The 22,765-nt window shown below is 41.9% G+C and overlaps 2 protein-coding genes across 6 annotated transcripts in view; both read right to left on the minus strand.

The window, feature by feature from the left end:
* aqr (aquarius intron-binding spliceosomal factor) overlaps positions 1–9,261 on the minus strand; it is a 49,275-nt gene extending 40,014 nt beyond the window's left edge. For 2 of the 3 annotated variants that reach the window (XM_035381479.1, XM_035381462.1), the window contains exons 1-14: positions 9,104–9,261; positions 8,523–8,615; positions 8,055–8,111; positions 7,921–7,961; positions 7,707–7,742; positions 7,500–7,620; positions 6,636–6,776; positions 5,744–5,812; positions 5,323–5,423; positions 5,130–5,206; positions 4,056–4,120; positions 2,936–3,052; positions 2,313–2,426; positions 1,268–1,371 (exon numbers count right to left, since the gene is read on the minus strand). In XM_035381479.1, the coding sequence (XP_035237370.1) occupies positions 1,268–1,371; positions 2,313–2,426; positions 2,936–3,052; positions 4,056–4,120; positions 5,130–5,206; positions 5,323–5,423; positions 5,744–5,812; positions 6,636–6,776; positions 7,500–7,620; positions 7,707–7,742; positions 7,921–7,961; positions 8,055–8,111; positions 8,523–8,597 (1,118 nt within the window). In that variant the 5' untranslated portion in view covers positions 8,598–8,615; positions 9,104–9,261. The remainder of the gene's footprint in view (positions 1–1,267; positions 1,372–2,312; positions 2,427–2,935; positions 3,053–4,055; positions 4,121–5,129; positions 5,207–5,322; positions 5,424–5,743; positions 5,813–6,635; positions 6,777–7,499; positions 7,621–7,706; positions 7,743–7,920; positions 7,962–8,054; positions 8,112–8,522; positions 8,616–9,103) is intronic. The other variant, XM_035381470.1, reaches the window with a different exon arrangement.
* Positions 9,262–10,925: 1,664 nt separating this feature from the next.
* LOC118206846 lies at positions 10,926–20,938 on the minus strand. 3 transcript variants are annotated; one of them, XM_035379989.1, is made up of 4 exons: positions 20,802–20,938; positions 19,846–19,886; positions 15,326–19,312; positions 10,926–15,280 (listed from the first exon to the last, which is right to left on the minus strand). In XM_035379989.1, the coding sequence occupies exons 3-4, from the start codon at positions 19,058–19,060 to the stop codon at positions 11,681–11,683; spliced, it is 7,335 nt and encodes a 2,444-aa protein (XP_035235880.1). In that variant the 5' UTR covers positions 19,061–19,312; positions 19,846–19,886; positions 20,802–20,938; the 3' UTR covers positions 10,926–11,680. The 3 variants fall into 3 exon arrangements, with proteins under 3 accessions (XP_035235880.1, XP_035235862.1, XP_035235871.1); XM_035379971.1 differs by having other exon boundaries at positions 10,926–19,312; XM_035379980.1 differs by lacking the exon at positions 19,846–19,886 and having other exon boundaries at positions 10,926–19,312; positions 20,802–20,930.
* Positions 20,939–22,765: the final 1,827 nt, after the last annotated feature.

Below are 22,765 nucleotides of genomic sequence, written 5' to 3' on the forward strand. Positions count from 1 at the left end.
AAACCTCCAGCCATGTGACAGTGTGCTGTGCACTTAACTGGGGGACTTGAAATACAACAGAACACAGCAGGGCTGATATACTGGGTCAAAGGTCACAGGTCAGGTGGGAGCGTGAGGCGGTATGACAGAACGTGGGAACACCAGAGAGAGAGAGAGACAGAGGAAGAAGGAAGAGAGGGGGAGAATGAGAGATGGAAGAAGGGAGAGAGGGGGAGAATGAGAAAGGGGGAAAGGGGGAGAGTGGGGAGAGTGAGAGATGGAGAGGAGGAAAGACAGAGAGAGGCAAACCACTGACGTGACCCGACCAAACACAGCTGATCAAACAGCTCGCTCTGGAAGCCCCTGTAAATCCACTGAACACACGCTGCATGCTTCTATCTGGACCCAACAATGCAGCGCAGCCTTTGGGCTCTACGCAAGCCTAGAGCTAGTTTTGCATTCTGCCCAGCGCTCCCTATGAAACGCAGATAAACACAGGGAGGGAAGCATCTGCTCAACACCGTAAGAAGAGATGTGAAGGTTCAGCAGCAGGAGGGCAGAACGGGTCAGCGGCGCTACAGTTCATTCTGATGACACGGGGGAGAGGCTGGACACACATGAAGGGCATCGCGCGCACACACAGACTCCTCCCTGAGTTACGAGCACATGTAAGATGTGCACGTGAGACACAGACAAATTATACATGAGATATCGACACACTCAAGTTCTGAAGGTATATGACATATGGACACGGCTGAACAGCACGTGTACATGAGATGTGGACACACCCTGAATTGTGAAGGTGCGTGTTGACATACCTGAGGTGTATGTGTATACGAGACGGGTACATACCTGAGGAGTGTAATTATATGAGACTGGCACATACCTGTGGTGTATGTGTATAAATGTGTATAGACAGGTACATACCTGTGGTGTATGTGTATATGAGATGGGTACATACCTGTGGTGTATGTGTATAAATGTGTATAGACAGGTACATACCTGTGGTGTATGTGTATATGAGATGGGTACATACCTGTGGTGTATGTGTATATGAGATGGGTACATACCTGTGGTGTATGTGTATATGAGATGGGTACATACCTGTGGTGTATGTGTATATGAGATGGGTACATACCTGTGGTGTATGTGTATATGAGATGGGTACATACCTGTGGTGTATGTGTATATGAGATGGGTACATACCTGTGGTGTATGTGTATAAAGGGGGAAAGACGGGTGCATACCTGTGGTGTATGTGTATAAAGGGGTATAGACGGGTGCATACCTGAGCTGGCCGAACAGCTTGGTGAGGGAGTCCCGTGTGTCCACGGCCGCCACGTTGGACAGGGCGAAGTCCTGCAGCTCGGGGAAGTGAGCGAAAGCCGCCCTCTGGGCCAGGGGAAGAGATATGAACACATCAGCGCCCTCCTCGTTCAGATAAATCACACACACACACACACACACTCGCACACACTCGCACACACGCGCACACACACACACTCACACACACTCACACACACTCACACACACTCACACACTCACACACGCACTCACGCACTCACGCACTCACGCACTCACGCACGCACGCACGCACGCACGCACGCACGCACGCACACACACACACACACACACTCGCACACACTCGCACACACTCGCACACACGCGCGCGCACGCACACACGCACTCACGCACTCACGCACTCACGCACTCACGCACTCACGCACTCACGCACTCACGCACACACGCACACACGCACACACGCACTCACGCACTCACGCACACACGCACGCACGCACGCACGCACACACGCACACACGCACACACACGCACACACGCACTCACGCACTCACGCACTCACGCACGCACACACGCACGCACGCACGCACGCACACACGCACACTACTGGATGAGGGGGAGTGCCTGTGATTCATTAGCTTCCTCCATTACCTTCAGCTGATCTGCATTTAAACTGGGCTCCGACTCAGCGGAGGCAGGTGCGGCGTTTCGCTCGACGACCGTCGCCGCGACGCGAGCAACCTTTTCCATTTCCCTAATTGAATTTATTAATCCAACATCTGCCCGCGCAGCCACTCTTCCACGGGGAGCGGATTTTAATCAGACCGGGGGCTCTCCGCGGATGCGATTAGAGAAAGCCAGGGACGCGGGGCCAAATTGAGCGATTACGGTACGAACGCAGACGCCGCCGCCCGTGGTCCCCAAAGCCTCGGTGCACTGGAGCTCAGCGTAAACACGCAGGACGCTCGGGCCCAGACCGCTCAGGGGCGGAGCCGCCGATGCCTAGCCTGTGCCGGGGGGCGGGGCCTGTTTACCTGGAGGGAGGTGATTTGCTCGTAGTGCAGCGTGGTCATCTCGTTCTCCGTGAGGGCGATGCCGGTCTGGTCGTTGATCTCGAAGCCCGTGTAGAACTTCAGCATGTCCAGCAGCTGCAGGGACATGACACGTAGCGTTAGCACGTCATCCATGTATACATTTAACCCATTAAGGTGTAAGATCACAAATACGTGAATAGAATGCTCTTAACTAAACGTTCTAATGCTGATGTCACAATCAATACTGGTATGAAAGTAATAAAGTTCTAGAACACTGACATAGAATTCTGAGGGGGAAAAAAACATTCCAAAAAACTACTCTTCCAAGGGTTAAAACAACATACTCATGCAACAAGTTAGATCTCTGCAGTAATCTTAGTTCTGAGATGCAAAAGGGTGCTGCAATGCAGGCTTTTCAGTGTTGCCTTTTACGGTAACTGTATTACTTACATCAATTCTTAAAGCAGATGACTAAGAGATGCATCACGGAATGTACTGCGTACAGCACTTCCTTCATAAAGACCGTAAGACGACTAGATATTTCTCAATTACTTGCAACCTGTTAAGATCTGACAGTAAAGATTAAGGATGCGCATGAAACTCCAGACTCATCATTTCCTCACCTGGCAGAAGAGATGCCCCTCTCTCTCTCTTCGGGGGAGGTTGGACAGGTGACAGCTGACCACCAGGTGCGAGTCGTCCAGCACGGTGTTGAACCAGCGCCGCGTTGGGAGCAGAGCCTGTCAGGACGTGGAGGGGGAAATCAACACCACAGATGCACCTCGAGGCATTTCTTAGCATGCAATGTACATTTTGTGATGTCATTACTATTGGGTTATGATGGACATGCTCTGACTCCATAGAAGTAATGAAACATTCTAACTATGAACAGAGTGCATTTATGGATGCAAAATGTTGTAACAACTTTCAACTTCAGCGATGTCACATCTAACAATACTAAGGAATTTGAAAGCTTGCTTATTTTCCAATTAGATTTATGGACAATACACATTTGGGATTAGGCCGATTCAACGTTGGGACAACTTGAGCAGACGAGTACCCCACAGAACCGGTACTTGAGAAAGAGGGCACCAGAAGAGCTACTATCAATGAGCCTCAGTCAGCTAAGGATACACTATAAGGTACAAAAACCGCTGGAGCAGTCAGATTAACAAATTTTTAAAAAGCTTTCTCGACAAAAACATTTCAGACAACAATGGGCAGAATGAACTTTGCTTCAAGTTCAAGCCCAATGAAAACAACGAGAAGACATATTTCACACATCGCTTGCATATTTCTCTGGGGGCTGAGTGTTGCAAAGGAAAGCCAGACGGCCACGCCAGACAGAGATATTAAGGAGCCTTCCTACTGCCGCAGCACAATAACACTAGATCCCCTTTCAGACGGGCTGCTACAGGAACAGCACAGTGTTTCACACGGCTGGGTCATAGCAGGACAATCAGAACGGTGAGAAGCAGTGCAGAGGGGTGCCATTCTTCCCACCGAATAATCAAGAGGCCCTCAATTAACAAGATTAAGTGCAAAGCAAGGAAATCAAGTTTGCGTGAAGCTGCACTACATAAATCATTATTCTAGCTGCACAGCTTGAACGTTGAGTTGTCTGTAATTACGTACGAAGACAAGTAACAGCTAATTTGACTCAGATGTTGTCCCTATATAATAAACATATTCCACATTCAACACATATACACAAACACGAGTACATTTTTTTCTTTCCCCTACCTCGAGGTCAATCATGAGCTCGATGAACCTTTCGCAGTAATGCACCTTCTCCATGGAGATGGGCCCTGAGGGAAAGAGGAGAGCTCGGACCAGGTGCTTCACACGGACCAATCACAAACAGCAGAGTTAAGACCATCACGCTAAGAGCCAGAGATGGGGGGGATCTGAACTTTGACATTTGAGACAAACGAGTGCGGACATGGGCCGGCCCCCGTGCTGAGCATCCCTGTCGAGCCGAGGAGCGACCTCAGCACCGAGGCCCCGCCCTCTCTCGCTCGTCTCGAGCAGAGGCATGCTGGGAGACGGGGCCTCGCTGGGCGACTCGTGTCCCCCCCCTGACAGGATGGATCAGAGTCTTCCCCCAGCGGGACGTCCCCCCGCTGAGCGTCAGGACGCTGGCCTATTCTTACAGTGCAGGCGGGGGCGGCCTCGTCGCCCTGCGTTACCGCGCGACACAAACAGCAGAACAGCCGTGAGTAGCCTGCGGCTGGGACCAGCGTTCTCAAAGGTAGCTCACACCACCAATAAATACTCAACTAAAAGCACAGAAGGCATGGAGAGTATTGGAGCAGGACATGCTCACATCTGCACAAGTGTGATGAAAATGTAATTCATGAAGGGGGAATATAATGTACACATACATGGTATCTATGCTTTCAGTGACTTAATATCAAACTAACAAGCAAGGAAGACTGTAGGTACCCTGATGGGACACTGCAGACCAGGGGGTGTCCAATCATATGTGAAAAGGGCCAGTGCGGGTGCAGGTTTTTGTCTTAACCCAGCACCAAAACACCCAATTCTAACCAAGGTTTTGATAAATCAGGTGCTGTAATTCTGGATAAGATCGGACACCCCTGGTGTAGACTGAATCATTGTTCCGGCAGCAGCGAAACAATGCATGGGTAAATTTTCCTTTTTTCATTTAGCTATCCCAATCAGAAGTAGCCATTACTAGACATCCGATTGTACAGTAAGGGCTGCTGTTTGCATGACATGATGGATAACTTGCCCTCACCGATGACACCTACGCTGCAATTCAGCAATTATAAAACCATAAATCACAAAGCCTACCGGACGGCGAGATTGACGTCAGAACTCCCAGGAATTTCTTAATGAGCAACGAGAGAAATGTCCTCTCCTTATTAGCCCTGGAAAACAAAGGACATGCAATTAATAATGGGGAGAGTCGTTTGTTTCTTTCTGTTAAACAGCAGCGAATAAGCGCGCTGTGGCAGGGTCACGGGGTCAGGACAAACGGCCTTACTGCGCGGCCGCCTTCTCGTCCATCTTGTCATAGTTCTTCTTGACGGACTTCCACACTTTCTGCAGCTTCGGCACTTTCTTCAGTTCCAGCTGGAGGCGGGACTAAGACAGGAAATGCAGGAGGATTCTTAAACGTTGCTGAACATATAACATAACATAACATAACACAATGACGAGAACAGGCCATTCAGCCCAATGATGCTCGCCATTTTCCTAAGTAAATTAGTGCTTGAGACAAGGAGCATCAAGAGTGACATTTAATCTGCAGATACGCATTTAAAAAAATTATAACATAAAACTGTTGCTCACCTTGCTCAAAATATCAAAAACATAAAAGACCAAATATGTTTACCAAATACTGCATATCCAATATTTGCTGTTCCTGCATGTTTTGAAGGCCTAATAAAATCACCCGCACTTACAGGCAGCAGACACGTCCACATGCGTGGGGAGAAGAGCCGCAGCACTTCCTCCCTGATCAAGTCCACTTCCTGTGGCAGAAAAAAAAATGAGCCCACCATGGGTATAACACACCATGTCCTGAGGTTCCTTTGAATGAGAACTCAAGTTCTCTAGATAAAGGATTCAGAAAGCAAATGAGACACTGAGAAAAACTGATTTATAACCACAACTGGATTGTCTTCTGGGGTGGCTGCAGAATTCATGAGTCATTTTATGACTATTATGTAGATTCTAATAATATAAGAGTTTTATGCCAACATTTTTTATAGGGACCACACCACTGCATCCCAAGTAGTAGATGTGCTCTTAAATTATTTATCAACGTTAGCACACATCAATTTTTAGGGGCGAATGCTCTGAAAATGGGAACAATATAGAGCCCTGTGTAACATAAATAACATTTGGATTATGGAAAAGTAATGGCTATATGTAAAAATGCAATTAATGAGGTTAAGTAATTTTCCCTCATTAAAAAGACCATCCCTTCACAAACGGCAAAACTTAATCTCTTAAATTAACATAAGAAGAGAAGTTCGCCAATGGGATGGAAATAAATTAGAAATATAAAATAATTCCTATTAACTCTCACCACATTTATTTTTTGTTCTAAGGAAAAAGAGTACTTCAGTTTGGGCTGGGATTGCAGCATACTGCTTAAACTCAGTGGCCACCCGGTGGATTGGCAGGTGTAGGCAACCCTGATCCAAATTCCTTTAAATGAATTAATTCAACTAAGGCTGCTGAAGAAGCTGTGAGAATCATTAATTATTTATGTTCAGACACAAAGGCAGAGCATCTCCCAGTCCCAGCACCGAGGCACAGGCCCAGTGAAGAGTTTCCTCCCGCACGTACCAGACTGTTGAAGCAGTGATCGAGGAAGAGCAGCAGCACCGTCTGTTCCCGGAGGGAGAGGCTGGCGTTTTCCTCGATCAGCGACGCCTCCATCACACACTTGAAGAAGTACGGAAAGTGCTCGGGTTTCTTCTTAAAAACCTGGGAACCAGAAATTGAGGAAATGGTTGGACAAACGCACACTGCATATAAAAGAAAAATTAAACAGATGTATGTAAAAAAATATATATACATTTTTTAGAAAAATGTAATTAGCCATCTAGAAAACATAAGTTGTCTCTCGTTTTGTAAAAAAGAAAAAAGAGTTGCAGCCAGATACTAAGCTGCAATGTTTACAATTTCACCTTGTAACACTTCTGTTATAAAGATCCACACAGTATGCGCAGTGTTCACTCTTATTTATAGGAATATCACATATTTTCAATAGACAACAAATACAATTTGACAACATATACAATCCAAAAAGTATATCCAACTTAAACCAATTATAGAAAATTATCACAAATCATTGAGCATCTGGGAAATTGATGCAAGCATGTGCGCACACACACACACACACACACACAACAGTAGAGGGGACCACCTTATCTGTAAAGCACTGAAATCTAAATGGCACTATAAAAAAACAATACACCATGATAAAAACTGATTTGCCTGATTAATTCTCCAACTGGCTCCATTACAAAATGTGCACAACAAACCAACACAATTACTTACAACAGCACAACTTGAAGGGGGGGATCTGGTTAGCACTAAATGGTGCTAAATCCACAACTGCTTTCATTATAATTATACTCCATTGTCATCAGCTTAAAAAACGACAACATAAATCAAGCATAACACCTGTAGAGAACAGTCTCTTACCTCCCAGGCAGGAACATTCTCTCTGAACTTTTCATTGACAATGCAGCAGATGGTCATGAGATAGGCGTAGCTGGACACTTCCGGGGCGTAGTTCACCCACAGGTAATTCTCCAGGTACTGACTGAGACACAGTACAGACTCACATCACATCACTGCTTTCCAGTTCTAACTCAGTAGTCAACAATTCAAAAATAAATTGACACTTACCTGAACTCCAGGAGCATGATTTTCCTAATTGCAAACCTGGGAATAGTATCAGAAAGAGCAATAAAAATCCAAAACCACAAATAATTACTGACATTGCTACAGTACTCCAAATTGCAGTAAGCGACTACACAAGTCTTTCTGAAGTTTACCAAACAACTATTTTAGAATCACAGCAAAAGGCCTGGCAAAATTCTGCTTGATTGGGCCAACTCACTTGGACTGCAGAATTTCCTTCTGGTAGATATCCTCCATGACCTGTGTAAGGATAAATCACCATGCATCAGTGTTATAACAATTACAGTGTCATGGTCAGTGAGATATATATATAAAAATATTAAATAAACCTACCTTTGGATCAAAGGGCAGTTTATTCTTGGAATGAGGTGCCCAGTATTTATTTGCCAGCTGTATTAAAATAATTACAGGTAGTTATTTTTTACATGAGATGAAACGTGTCATGTCCTTTAAAAAAAAGAAAAAAAGCACTTGGCAGTGATGAAAATTTGAAAGCAAGAACAATAACATGACAAATGCAACCAAAACCTCAAATGACAGATACATCAATGTCAATCCACGCTATATTACTCTGCACAAGTCAATGACCGTCGGTAAAACCACTGTGTACCTCGGTTCAGTAAACAAATACGGAAAACTTGCAAACGACTCAAAGGCGACAGGAAGTCAGTACAATAAACTTGAAATGAAATGATACATGTACTTTAATCAGACTTAATTTGATGGCATATATAACTGACACATCGCCTGAAAAACAGAACTTGAACGTTGAACATTGGTGACTTCTTCAAGTCTGGGTACCTGTGTAACATATTCTGCATTGATTTGGGACACAGACGGCGCAGACGTCTTCTTCATGTACGTGACTTTCTCCATGTTTCCGAAACAGACTGTCTGAAATCAAAGAAACTCGGTAAACGTGTGCGCAGTATATAAAACGCTAATTGACAAAATAAATTTACTGACAAGACATGAAGTTCTATGCATGTTTCCTCATCTCCTTCTAACGGAAGGCGTCTGATATGCATTTTGGTTGCCACGTACAGTTTCAATCCATGTGCTATCCTCGGTGCTCAATTGGTTACACTAGCAGGTCAGCTAGATGTTTGGCTAGCTAAAACTGTATAGCTATATAGCATTTGTACAATTGTAACATTTCGCTATGTTGCGTAAATAAAAGTAAACACACCTGTTGGCTACGTAGTTAGCTAGCTAGCCAATTTCAAAATATGGTCATCAAGTTAGTTAGCTAGCTAGCCTAGGGTAGGGTAGTTAACCACACCAGAACCTGTTAGCTAACTAAGCAGTTAGAACTTTGCCTATCGTCATGTAATGTTTCTACAAAGGACAATACAACAAAATATGACAACAAGAAAACTTACGCGGACGAGTTCAAAATCCCCCGGTAACTTTACATGTAGCCTTGTTGGCGGTAAGCACTCAGTGCAAACTAGATAAAGCAACCAGCATGCTACTACAAAACATTCACGTTCAAACGACGCGTTCCGTGCGATGCACTTCCTGTGCGCAATTTCATGTGTCCCCCTCCAACATAGAGAACACAATCAGTTCCAGTATATTTCGCATCTTGAACAATGCTCTCCAATAGTTTGAATGCGTTGCGAGTTATTTTCGTTCCTTAATTTCATTTATTGTTTATACATGTTCTGAGCTGTAAAATGTTAAATCACAGAACTGGTCACGAGGACTGTTTCAACTTATAATTTATAAAGGGCTATATCTCTGGGTCAGGGGGTGGCATTCCAACACCTAACTCAGCTCATTCAAAATTGTATAACAGTGGGAACAAATTCAATGGACTTGTACACCAACAAACTAGATTTGGAGATGTTTTAATCAATTGGTTAAAACCTAATGACCACTAAAGCTGCTGAAGAATGTCTTTGTGGTGGTCTCATAGAAGTTTGAGAACTCAATACTGTATCAGATCCTTCAATAAACTGTCTTTCAATCTTTTTCAAAAGCTTAATGTAAACAACTCACTGCAAACAAGACCTGGCGATCATATAACCTGGGTCACTCTAACACAATTCAAATGTTTATTGAGCTAGTATTTTATGCATCCCGCCATTCTCTGCAAATTCATCTTGATTGTCTTTTAGTGGTGCCAGGGCGGGGTTATCCAAATTGGCGTTTTCAATCTCTCCTCAGTGTTCATCCATAATAGTTCTGGTTTTGCTGCCTCTCTTAAAGAGGCTTTAGCCCATCTATACTCTCAGTATTTTTGTAGTTAATTATCCATTTCTTGTTTCGGCTTGAGGTATGATTGGGATCAGTTACCTTTCTGAAAGATCCATTTGCAGCCTGGCAGAGCCAAGCAGATTTTAGCCAAAATAGCCTTAGCACTTGCTGGATGATTTCATTGACCTTAAAAAGAGCCTGAGGTCCAGTACATTCAAAGAAATCCCACAAATAAAGATTGTGATCCTATTCACAGTTTGTATGACTTTATTTTCAACATGTCCTTCTTCTCACACTAAACCCACTGTTGGGTTTGGACTCTTTGGACTCATCTGAGTGTAATACTCAATTCATTTTTGTTGAATTTTACTTAAAATCACTATTAGGGTTGTGAAAAACAGTGACACATCTTTTTGGGAATAAAAGAATACTTGTCAAACACCAACTTTCTCTGAGCAACTGTATTTGCATAAAATAATACAATTTTTCATTTTTTCTCAGCATAGAACTCATATCAATCATTTTATACAGTCATCTGGGTATGAATAAATTTGGAGTGCAACTCATGCATTCACAGGTGTGTGGGAAATATAAATGTCAAATCAAATACTACACTGAACGTTGAAGGTTGAGAAATGTATTTTATACAAAACATTAATATTTGTGCAATTCATATATTTTTTTACATTAATATTTGTTCATTGCGAACCACATCTGTATGAAGACCTGATTTGGATGGTTTCTGGTAAGTGCATCTGGCCATAACAGGGGCTGACTATTTTTAACCAGATCTCATGAATGTGGCCAAAACATTTAAAGAAGACCCATTTTTGTCACGGGACAAAGAGGGGCTTAGAGTTGGTCCTGGGTCCCATGACGTATGCTTGACTTTTGTGTTGTGTATTAGTTTCACTTGAGAGAGTTTGAGTTGTGGAGATAATTTGAGTTGTTCTTTTTCACAGTCACAGGTTGTTGCAAACAGATGTTTTTTCTGACAGCCCCTTAAATAAGTAATACAAAAATGTACTTCACTTTATTGAGTAAGTGTTCTTTTTAGGTTCATAAGTGGCTACAAGTAATGGAACATGTACTTAACTTTGACAGGTGGGAGAAATTAGGGAAAATATGTTAAATAAACAACCACGTTCATATTCACAAACACAGACCCTATTTTTGTAGCACCTTAAATGTAAATACGTCACATAGAGATAAGTGTTAAGTTAAAAGCTCAATCACAGCTCTGCTGGAGCAGGAAAAACAGGTAGCTTAGGCAGGCAAGCATGATTACATGATTTCAGCCCTGGATCCTCTCAATAATAAAAACTATCCAAAAACAAGAAAAAAATCTAATAATAAAGGACATTTGCGACATAAATATATTTTTATATTCTGAAGTGAATTAAATGAATGTTAAAATACAACAAGCAAGGTCAGATAATCATGTACATTTGAGATATCTTTATAATCTTGGGACTCAACTATCCAAACAACTTTCTTCCTCCCAAATAGTTACAACTCTGATTTGGCAATTATAACATTACACACATAATTTTTTTTTAAAAGTTACATACAAAAATATTGCATTAATTTATTCCTGATGTCAATTTTTGCAAGTCTCTTGAAATCTAAACCATGTAAAGAACACGGAAGACACGCTAAAATTAGTCAGGTAGTATTTTGACATTGCACGTCACATTTTACATCACATGAGGTAAGGCAATTACCTACAGTATCAAAGATGTGTCAGAATTGTTATTCTATTTATGACTGAGCTCATGTGTTTTCAAATGGCCAGACTGAGTGAAGGTCTTCTTGCAGATAGAACATCTGTAAGGCCTCTCACCGGTATGGATAACATAGTGTCTTTTCAGTTTGTAGGGAGACCTGAAGTTCTTGAAACATATGGCACATTGATAGAAGCTTGACTGGGAGTCGGATGGTTTACTTTCAGAAGAACACTTGTGCAGTTGCAGCCTCCTCTTTGTGACAAAGGACTGGCTGCAGTCCTCACAATTGAACAGCCCACCGAGAGGCTCGCACCAGTATTCGTCACAATGTTCAGACTCCAGGGCTACCTCCACACCTGCAACTTGACATTCCTGTCCATTTCCGACATCTTCGCTCATCCCATAATTAATATGAGTCTCAGAGATGTCTTTCATCACATGTGAGTAACTGAAGTCATGTCTGTCATCCCCGCTGTCTATTATTTCACTTGAAAATGAACAATGGTCTTCTGACATCTTATCGTGAACTCGCTGGTGAACCTTGAGATGCGCTGCTTGCCTGAAAGCCTTATCACAGATGGAGCACTTGAAAGGTCTCTCTCCTACGTGGATCAAGTAGTGCCTTTCAAGTTTGGAAGGGGACGTAAAGCTTTTCTGACACTCAGAACACTTATGGTCTCTCTTGCTTTGTTTGATCTTGAGTTCTAATTCAGCATCTGGGATTATATGCAGTATTCCGATTGATCCTGAGGCTATGTTCTCTGTCAAATCGTCTGAACTGTCATTTATAGCTAGGTTGTGGTCTGTGCTGGTTTTGAGTGGATATGAGGTACAGTCTGGCAGATGCAATGAATCTCTTTGCTTTGCCTCTTGAACTGGAGTGGTAGAGAAATGTGCTTCAGAAGCCAGATTCTGTGAAGGATAGTCCTCTCTGTGATCAAACCCGTGTCCATCGTCCATTTGCAGCACCTCCCTGAATATTTTCCCTGTGTGAGTCCGTTGGTGACTCTGCAAATGACAAAGCTGTCTGAATGACTTATTACAGACACTGCATTTGAAAGGTTTCATTCCTGTGTGAATGAGAAAATGTCTTGATAGTTTGTAAGGGCTTTCAAAGCTCTTCAGACAAACTGTGCATTGATAGGCTTTTCTAGTGTGTTTTACTTTCCTCACATACATGAAGCCGGAGAGACCAGACATGTCCTTGTTCACTGAACTGATGTTATCACTGGTATAGTCAGGCGTTACGGGATACCAACTGTCCATCACTGGCTCAGTAGTAGTAAAATGAGTGCTCTCATCACAGACAGCTAATTCTTGTTCATCTTGTTCTTCTGACTGCCTTGTGTTACTCAGATTACATTGGCCAGAATCTCTCCTATCTTTGTGTGTGCACTGGTGTGAATTTAAAAGAGATAGTTGCATAAATTCCTTTAAGCACAAGGGACACTTTGATGGTTTGTTCTCTGTATGAGTATGAGAGTGCCGCTGCAGCTGAGAAGACGAAGAGAAGCACTTTGAACACACAGGGCACTGGTAATCTTTTCTGCTCAAACGGCTAATTTCCGAGTTCCCATTAGCATGCCATAGTTTGACGGGAGATTTCACTCCTGCACTTTCATCATTACTCTCTATAATTACACAGTCCGACTCTTCTTGATCAACTGGGGGAAATCTATCCCAGTTTTTCTCATCGTCTTGAGTGCTAGGTAGAGCTGATGTACTGTGCTGAAACCTGGAGTTTTGGATACTACCATTAAGGGAAAGAATGCTGCAATCGGAGTCTCCTTTTCCTCTTCGAGAGCTTTTTCTATCGGTGTCAAAACCTTCTTGTGAAGCCTGATCTCGTGCATTGCTTTTGTTTGGGCCTGATACCATACCAGTTTCCAGGGTGGGATTCTGAGGGTGAGTGGAGGAAACACAGACTGGCTGATTCACTGCCAAGTTGACTTTCTGATCCTCTTCTTCTAAATCACAATTCAGCTGCTTTTGGCAGATTTCATTCTTCGTGGGAAAACAGTTTTCTACTGGATGAGTTTCTAAGTGAATGAGATAGTGTGTTTTTAAGTTGCTTAACTGTCTAAAGGTCCTGTAACAAATGTTACATTTAAAAGGAGTCTGAAGCAAGGGAACAAGTTTAGAACTCTTTTGCTGTGATGGGGCACTATCGTACTGAGTGTCTTGGAAGGCTCCAGTGTTCATTTCTGCATCTATTTGATTTTCATGCTCCTCCAGCACTACTCCAACAGCACAGATATCATCATCTACAATCTCTTTGCCTGGCAACAGATTTGAGCCTGTTTTTAATACAGAACTAGTCTGAGGAACACTGGAAATAATGCACTCTGCTTCGTCCTGCTCTCTGGATCTGCTTGTGTGAATCTCTTCCTTCTGCACGGTTTTTCTGAAAGCCCTCCACTTGTTGTGGGTTTGCTGGTGAACTTTTAGGTGTATGGCTTGTCTGAATGTTTTTCCACACAGAACACATCGGTAGGGTTTCTGCCCAGTGTGTATCAGGTTATGTCTCTCAAGTTTTGAAGGGCTTGTGAAGTATTTGAAACAGATCAAACACTGATGTTTTACATTGCCACGATTCCTCCCATGACTAAAAACAGTGTCATGGTCCAAGACTGCTTCAGAAGATGCATGGTTAAGGCTCAGTTTAAGAGGTTCACCTGTTTCTTTTTCAGGAGTCTCCTGTTGATGAGGAAAATGAGAGTCTACGTTTGTTACTGATGAAACATTATCTAACATATTTTTATGTAAGGTAAATGTGTCACTATTCTCAAAATTCTTTTTCTGTTGAGTTATTTTAGGCCGATTATGGGTGAGGATATGGAATTTCATGTGTGAAAGCTGACGGAATTTCTTCCCACAAACATAGCAACTGAAAGGTCTCTGTCCCGTATGAGTCAAGATATGCCTCTGTAGTTTGGATGGGCTGGAGAAACACTTAAGACACACAACACACTGATAAGTGTTCCTCTTCAGTTCCCCACAAGCATTTATGTTTTCTTCTGATACCAACTGTAGTTGTTTGGTTAATATTGCTGTTTTGTGTGGCATACTTTCTGGATCATAATCACTAGGGCACACATCTCCAGGTACTGCAACTGTATCTTGATCAAATTGGACTGCGAGTGTATCCACAGGACTAGGCTCAGGAGAATTGATTTTGTGGTCTATATCTGGGTTCTCCACTGTTTCCTGATGAGAACAGTCAGATGCGATCACATCACTCTCAGGTGTGCTAGTGAGAATACACTGTCCTTGGAAACTAGATGACCAGCGAAGGTGTTGCCCACCACCATTTGATGTATATGTGTCATCAAGCTCATCCTGCCGAGATGCTCTCTTCAGTGATCTCCATTTGTTGTGGGTTTGCTGATGGACTTTCAGATGTATGGCTTGTCTGAATGTTTTTCCACACAGAATACATTGGAAGGGTCTCTGCCCAGTGTGTATCAAAAGATGCCTTTGAAGTTTAGAAGGACACGAGAAGCATTTGTAACAGGTCAAACACTGGTGTTTTCGTTGCCGTTTATTCCTCCCAGTACTGAGGTGACTGTTCTGATCCATTCCTCTTTCTGGAGGTGAACTCAGATTAAGATTAGTATCAAGATGTTTCTCTTGTTCAAGGACTTGAAAAGTGTTCTGCAGAGAAAGGTCAGACTCCATGGCTGTTACTGAAGACACTTTGTCATATTCAGTACTTTGCGTGGTAAATGGGTCACTGTCCTCAGTGTATTTTTTCTGCAGAGTAATTCTGGGCCGATTATGTGTGCGGATATGGAATTTCATGTGTGAAAGCTGACGGAATTTCTTTCCACAGACATAACAACTGAAAGGTCTCTGTCCTGTATGAGTTAAGATATGTCTCTCGAGTTTGGATGGGGTTGAGAAACCTTTCAGGCATGTGATGCATTCATAGGTCGTACTCTTTAGTGTCTGACATTTATTTGCATCGTTTAGCAAATCCAACTGCAGTGGGTGTTCCTTTATTGATGTTTTCCCTTCATCTGATATACTTTGTAAATCATTGCTACTATGGCACCAATCTTCTGATTCCTTAGCTGCCATCATATCACTCTCAGGAGCACTACTGAAAACACACTGTCCTTGGTTGATAGACGGCCTATTCAGCTGCTTCCCACTACCATGAGGTATGTCTGTATTGACAACCTTATCCTGCCGAGATGCTCTCTGCAGTGGCCTCCATCTGTTATGGGTTTGCTGATGGACTTTCAGATGTATGGCTTGTCTGAAAGTTTTTCCACACAGAATACATCGGAAGGGCTTCTGCCCAGTGTGTATCAGAAGATGCCTCTTGAGTTTAGAAGGACAGGAGAAGTATTTCAGACAGATCAAACACTGGTGTTTTCTATGGTCATGATTCCTCTCAGAAGCAAGGACGTTGTTCTGATCCAAGCCTTTTTCTGATGATTCAGTCTGATTAAGACTAATCTCAAGAGGATTCTCTTGTTCAAAACTTTGAGGGGTTTTCTGCAGAGTAAGATCAGACTCTAATGGCATTTCAGAAGACACTCTGTCAAATTCAAATTGCTGCAAGGGAAATAAGTCATTGTTTTCATTATTTTTTCTCTGGTGAGAAAATCTGGGCTGGTTATGGTTGCAAATATGAAATTTCATGTGTGCAGGTTGATGGAATTTCTTTCCACAAACATAGCAATCAAAAGGTCTTTGTGCCGTATGAGTTAAGTTATGCATCTGTAGTTTGAATGCGGTCAAGAAAATTTTCAGGCATATGACACACTTATAGGTCTTCCTTTTTACTTTCTCACATTCATTCACACTGTCATTTGAGGTCAGCTCAGTTGATGTCACATCCTCATTTGTACTTTGCAGACCACCATTATTATTAGAATGCCATTCTTCCGATTTAACACTTTCATTGCCTTGAAAGTGCATGGTAAGATCACCTTTGCCACATACAGAAGTAGCACTTTTGGGACCTGAATCTTTTTCCCCTGTTATTTCCAGACAATCAGAAATAGGCAGATCACCTTGAGGTTCAGTAGAAAGCTGTTCTTGGAGGATAGACTCAGTACTCTGGTGCTGTTGTCTGGATGCATTAGACTTGTTTATGTCAACAACCCCTTTCTGCTGAAAAGCTCTCCTGAATGGTCTCCACTTGTTGTGGGTTTGCTGATGGACTTTCAAATGTACGGCCTGTCTGAATGTTTTCCCACACAAAGTGCATCGGAATGGTTTCTGTCCAGTGTGTATCAGGTGATGTCTCTGAAGTTTAGAAGGACAAGAGAAGAATTTGAAACACAGTGAACACTGATGCTTTATATGGCCATCTTTCCTCTCACTATCAAGAGATTCATCATGAATTACAATTACACTGTCCTGATCCAGGACTGTTTTTGAAGGTGTATTAAAGTCAGTGCTCATCAGAAAAGGCTCTTCTGATCCAGGATTTTCAGGTACATTTTCCTGCATAGGAACATCAAATTTAAATTCTGATCCAGAAGAAACTGGGTCATATCCAATTTGGATAGGAGATGGGTGACTGTTCACGTTAGTCCTCTTCAGTTTTATACGTTCTGGACGAGAGTGAGTGCGATTATGTAACATCAAGTGTGCCAACTGGCTAAACTTCTTTCCACAGACACGGCAGCTAAAAGGTCTTTGTCCTGTGTGAATAAGTATGTGCCTTTGGAGTTTGTATGGGGTTGGGAAGCATTTCAGACATGTACCACACTGGTGGGTCTTCCTTGTAAGCTCCAGATGTTTAGCCTTTGTGTTATCCAATGCTGGCTGCAGTTGATATTCTGTAGTGTACGCTATAACATCTGGTGCTGGAACATGCTCCTCATTATTACTTGAGGGCCAGTGTTCTTGTTTAACGATTATATTGAGGTCAAGAGCATTTACCTCATTGGTTTGCAGAGTCATTTTGCGATCAGAATCATGATGCTCTTTCATTTCCTGATGAGGCTGCACAGATGGAGATGAATTGCTCTCCATGTCCTCTCCTTGATTAACAAACTCATCCTGGTCTGCGTCCTTACAAAGATGCTTTTGGAAATTAGCTGCCAGACAGAATTTTTGTCCACAGACAAGGCACTGAAAGGGTTTCAGGTTATCAGGGGTTAAATGACACTTCTGCTGCTTTATATTGCCTTCATCAAAAGCCTTTTTCACTGCAGCCCGGCTCTCCTCACTATTCCACTCATTCATGGTTTCTGACTCCGGGGCGCTTACTTGTTGTTGTTCCATTTGAAAAGACCTCTGGGTAAAGGCAGCGTTGGAAGAAATTCCTGTGTCGTACAGTCGATGAGAATCCAATGGGCTATGACTTTGCAGGCTAAGTGATGAACAAAAAGAAGGCGGCTCACTGTCTGAAGGTTGATATTTGTCAGTGTTTCCATCTTTGAACCTACTGGCCTCACCTGTTTCTCCATAATACAAAGGGGCCTGGCCGCTTAGTACGGTCCTATGGGTATCCTGATGGGTTTTTAGATGGGCAAGCTGCCTAAATGATTTTCCACATTCTATACAGTGGTAGGGCCTCTGACCAGTGTGAGTAAGGCAATGTCTCCTCAATTTAGAAGGTGAACAAAAGGATTTTGGACACTCTGGGCATTGATGGCTTATTGTCCGTTTTCCTATATAAGTGCTACACTGGGAAACCTTTTCAGCAGCTGGACTCGAGCACTCCTCAGTGACATCTTGAGGCGAATCAGCTTGAGCATGTGTTTGAGAATGTAATTTTAATTGTGCCATCTGACTGAAAGTCTGCTTACATACGGAGCATTCAAAGGGGCTGAGCCTGCTGTGAACAAGTAGGTGTTTCTGCAGCTGGTAAGGGGAACTGCAGACCTTCAAACAAACTGCACACTGCAGGACATTGTCAGCATTGGCAGCATCTGTATTTTCCACCCTAGAGGAACTGATGTGTTGCTCCTGCAGTATTTGCTTTGTTGGGTCTTTTCCACTGAGACATTCCCAGTCAGTATTTATTCCACCACCAGGAGATATGAGTTTGAATTCAGGTTGTTCAATAGCCTTTAAGTCCACAACATAGTCCCCAGGTTGCACTGTCTGTTTCAGCTCATCCACCTCAGAAGAGACACATGACTGCAATGGGACATCGGGAGTATAATTAATCCCCAAATCGTCCTGAACTGTTGGATATGCAGTAGATGCAGGTTCAACTCTACCAACAGATTCAAATTTCCCCCAGCTGCTCGTGAAGGGATTCAATGCATGTGTATTTCCTGTATGTGTTTCTAGGTGCCTCTTTAAATGTATAGCCTGCCGAAAGGGTTTTCCACACACTGAACATATGAATGGCTTCTCCCCAGTGTGGATGAGATGATGCCGTTGTAGTTTGGATGCACACTTAAACATCTTGAGGCAAATGGTGCACTGATGGGCCATTTTGCTCTTTTCAGTTTTAGCCACGTGCCAGTTTTCCACTTCGGTTCTGTGGCAGATGTCAAAGTTATAGCATCATCCTACTCAGAAATCAAAGCAGATTTCACAGAATCAAAGTAGTTGTTTGGATCGGCATTTTTAAACAGATACTTCTGGTGCCATTTGGTCTAAGAGGTTGATGATTAATTGATGATCAGGTGAAAGAGTAAAGCTTCTTGTGCTGCCTTCCTCATGATCCAGTTTTGCAAGCCAGACCTAGGAAATAAAAATCCACACAGGTTAAAATATATCACACTCATCCATACATAATTCCCATGAACATCAAATAATTATATTAACACACTTAAACAGCTTTATGCCATCAAATATTACAAAAAGGATACATAGTCTATATATCATACTGTAAATGAGTAGCACACTGCAGCAGAACACTGCTTATACAGGATCTACTTCACCCAAGCATTCAATAAATGATGGTGTTGCATGTTATGGGACCTGGCTCACCCAGCAATTTTTCCCAGTCATTGGAAGAGTATAAATGCAACCTATTTCACCCAGTTGCAATTAAAATGTCTAAAATGAGTCATCCTGTTATATAGGATCTGGTTCACCCCACGATTCTTACAAAAGAGTCTAGAGTAAGCTATGTCCAGAAGAGTGCCTACTGAATAATATGGTCTGATAGTCTGATAACCAAGTACCAAAGAGGTAAACCCAGATTTCTGGAAGGCTGATGCGTATGGAATGATGTCTAGAACAGATTAATTGATAGGCGAATTCCACCATACCTGGATTCTACTGGTTGCTCATTTGCTTTCATAAATTCACTCTAAAAGAGATGACAAATGTGACGTTATTTCCAGCAGAGAATTCAAATTAAATTAATATTTTGTTATGCTGCAATGGGACATCGGGAGTATATCCCCAAATCGTCCTGAACTGTTGGATATGCAGTAGATGACGGTTCAACAACAATAACTAAATAAACAAGCCTATTTATCAGCATGCTTTACAGAAGACTGACAATAACACAATGTTCTCGTACATTACAAAAAAGGTAATCTGATTTCTCCAGCAGATTAAGTTGAAAACAGTGTATTGTGATGATCAAAGTGTTTGAAAGTGAAATAATCCCTCTAAACACGAAAAGCACCTAAAAAAGATTAACAGCTAGTTAAAACTGCTGCAATTTTGGCCTGAATTTAAACTTGCATACACACGGGGGGCCCGGGACGAAGGTTGGGAACCACTGGACTAACTTGGCTACATCTCGATGCCTAACCTAAAGTACAGTAATTGTTGATTTGAAAGCGGTCCTGAGCGGTGGAAAAAATGCAACATTCTAGAAGACAACGGGCGGTGGGGTCATAAAGAATATGCAAAGAGATAAAGAACCTTTTGATTTTAACTGGTGAGTATAGTGGCAATTTTGTTTAGTGTTAAAGCTATAACGCAGCTAGCTGAAGCCGATCTTGCTACAACCTATACATTCTCAATCTGTGAATTTTTTATGTGTATTATAGCACGGATGCGTAAAACAAGACAAACTAAGAGATGAGGAAGCTATAATTTCCGACATTTCACAGAGTAAATTTACAGCAATCTGAGTATGATTAGGGGAAGTTAGCTAGCTTGTTTATCAGCTGTTCCTGACAACTTGCTTGGGAATAGAAATACAATAGCTAGCTAGTACGGATCCATTTGAAAACTATATGACAAATACATGATTACAGCAGAGACTCACCGTTGAGCAATCACCAATGTGATGTCCGTATCTCCGCCAAAGACGCGTATTTTTAATTATAAAACGGACCAACCTGAAGATGGTAAACATTTCTCAAAACAAATAGCAAATTGTCCATCCGGTTATTTTGACCAGATGGAAACAAGGTTTCCACACATAGGTTCCTACCACCTCAAACTAGAACTATGGTAGGCTACTATATGCAATGGAACTTCGATGGGTTTTACTCGGTGTATCGTAATAAATACTTTCCCATCTTCCATATTGCTGGTCAATAGAAGCTTTATACATTTTAAAATAAAACTGAACTTCCCGAGAAAGTCTCTGATATTGTTTTGCCCTTGCAGCCCATCCAACCTTATTTATCAGAATACAATTAATTCTGTAAACAGTGGGTTTGAAATAAGTGATAAAGTGAATCCTATTTGCAAACTCACTCACTGCAATTTTAAGGACTATTATATATAAAATGTATCTAATAGTTCTGCAGAAACTGAAATAAATAAATAAATAAATCTGCTAGACTAAACATGACCTGCCAGAGTAACAAGAATATACAAATACATAATGTATACCATATAAATTTGGCATACATAATATTACTAATTTCCACTCATAGGCTTGCCAAAATGCATCTCTAAAAATGTAGCTAATAATCCCACCCCACCAATGTTAATCAATTTCATATATTATTGCATGCAAAAAAAAAAGAAGAAGAAGAAGAAGAAAAAAAAGCCACAAATTACATCAGAATTGTTGCTTGTGGCCAAAGTTTTAAAAGCCATTTGGAGGCAGAATTGCATATGGAAACGTTTATACTCTAAGCTAATGTATTATTTACATCCAGGTTTTACAAGACACATATTTAGTATATGTTAGTCAACTCTATCTTATAGCTAAAATCCTTCACAGAAGGATGCACCTTTTACCTATATACTACATGTACTGTAAGCCTGAATACTTTGTATGCTGCACCACAGTTTGGTTGGTGCTAAGGTTCTGAATTATAGTGCTGTAAAGCTATCACACCCATTCAATACATCACTTACTAAATGCCCCCAGGGTGCTATCAATGATCACTGATGTAGTCAACCAGAATCTAAATTCTACTGTCCACCAAAATAACCAAGCAGACTAGCTCTAAAGGGGGAATGTTTTTTTTTTCCCCCACAAGAGTGACATGTACACATAGATAGGTAGCTATCTACCTAAACCACGGAAGCATAGAAAGTAAGTCATGTCAATTTATATCTGCTTTAAAAACATACCCTTTCAAATGATATACTATACATACAACTGACTCATTGTACAACTGATAACATATAAAAACAAACATAATTCAGGGCTAAACTCACAAAAAATGTAATTTAAAAAACAGTGGTGATGTACCTTTATCATGTATTACTGGACCCTCATTGCAAAACACAGCTAAGGAGATGGATACTATCTGAGCCACAGAAGAGAACCTTATTGATAAAATATAGTGAATAATGTGTTTCTACAAAAACACTGAGTGTTTGATTTAAAACATGGGACTAACAGCACCCTCCAGTGTTTACACAGAGAAGTGCGTTATAATATTCCATTTATGTAACGAGTTGACCGGTCAGGTTTGACAGCCATGTTAAGTGTTGCATTCAGCTTTCAGACACTTTTCTGTCATTGGACTGCCCGTTGTCAGCCATGTATCTTAAATAATGCCTCCCTAGCAAGGTTTCTCATATTCTGAGATTGAATCAAATCAAGTCTCAGCATAACTCTAAATGGTGAACAGCGTATCTCTTCCTTGGCTTACCAAATGTAAAAATTTCAGTGAAGTTGTGTGTCATTATTTTTTTTGACATTTGCTTGTTCACGATGACAATTTACAGTGCCATGAAGAAGTAGTTTTCGGGTTTAGTGTTTTTTGTTGTTGTTGTTCCTTTCTGGTAATGTATTCAGTAAAGACTTATTTCACTTACCTC

The sequence above is a fragment of the Anguilla anguilla genome, chromosome 1, assembly GCF_013347855.1.
Source record: "Anguilla anguilla isolate fAngAng1 chromosome 1, fAngAng1.pri, whole genome shotgun sequence".
Lineage (NCBI taxonomy): Eukaryota > Metazoa > Chordata > Actinopteri > Anguilliformes > Anguillidae > Anguilla > Anguilla anguilla.

Coding starts and splice junctions, on each gene's coding strand:
- LOC118206846 (XM_035379971.1), bottom strand. CDS start 19,060: ATGGCCCATCAGTGCACCATTTGCCTCAAGATGTTTAAGTGTGCATCC.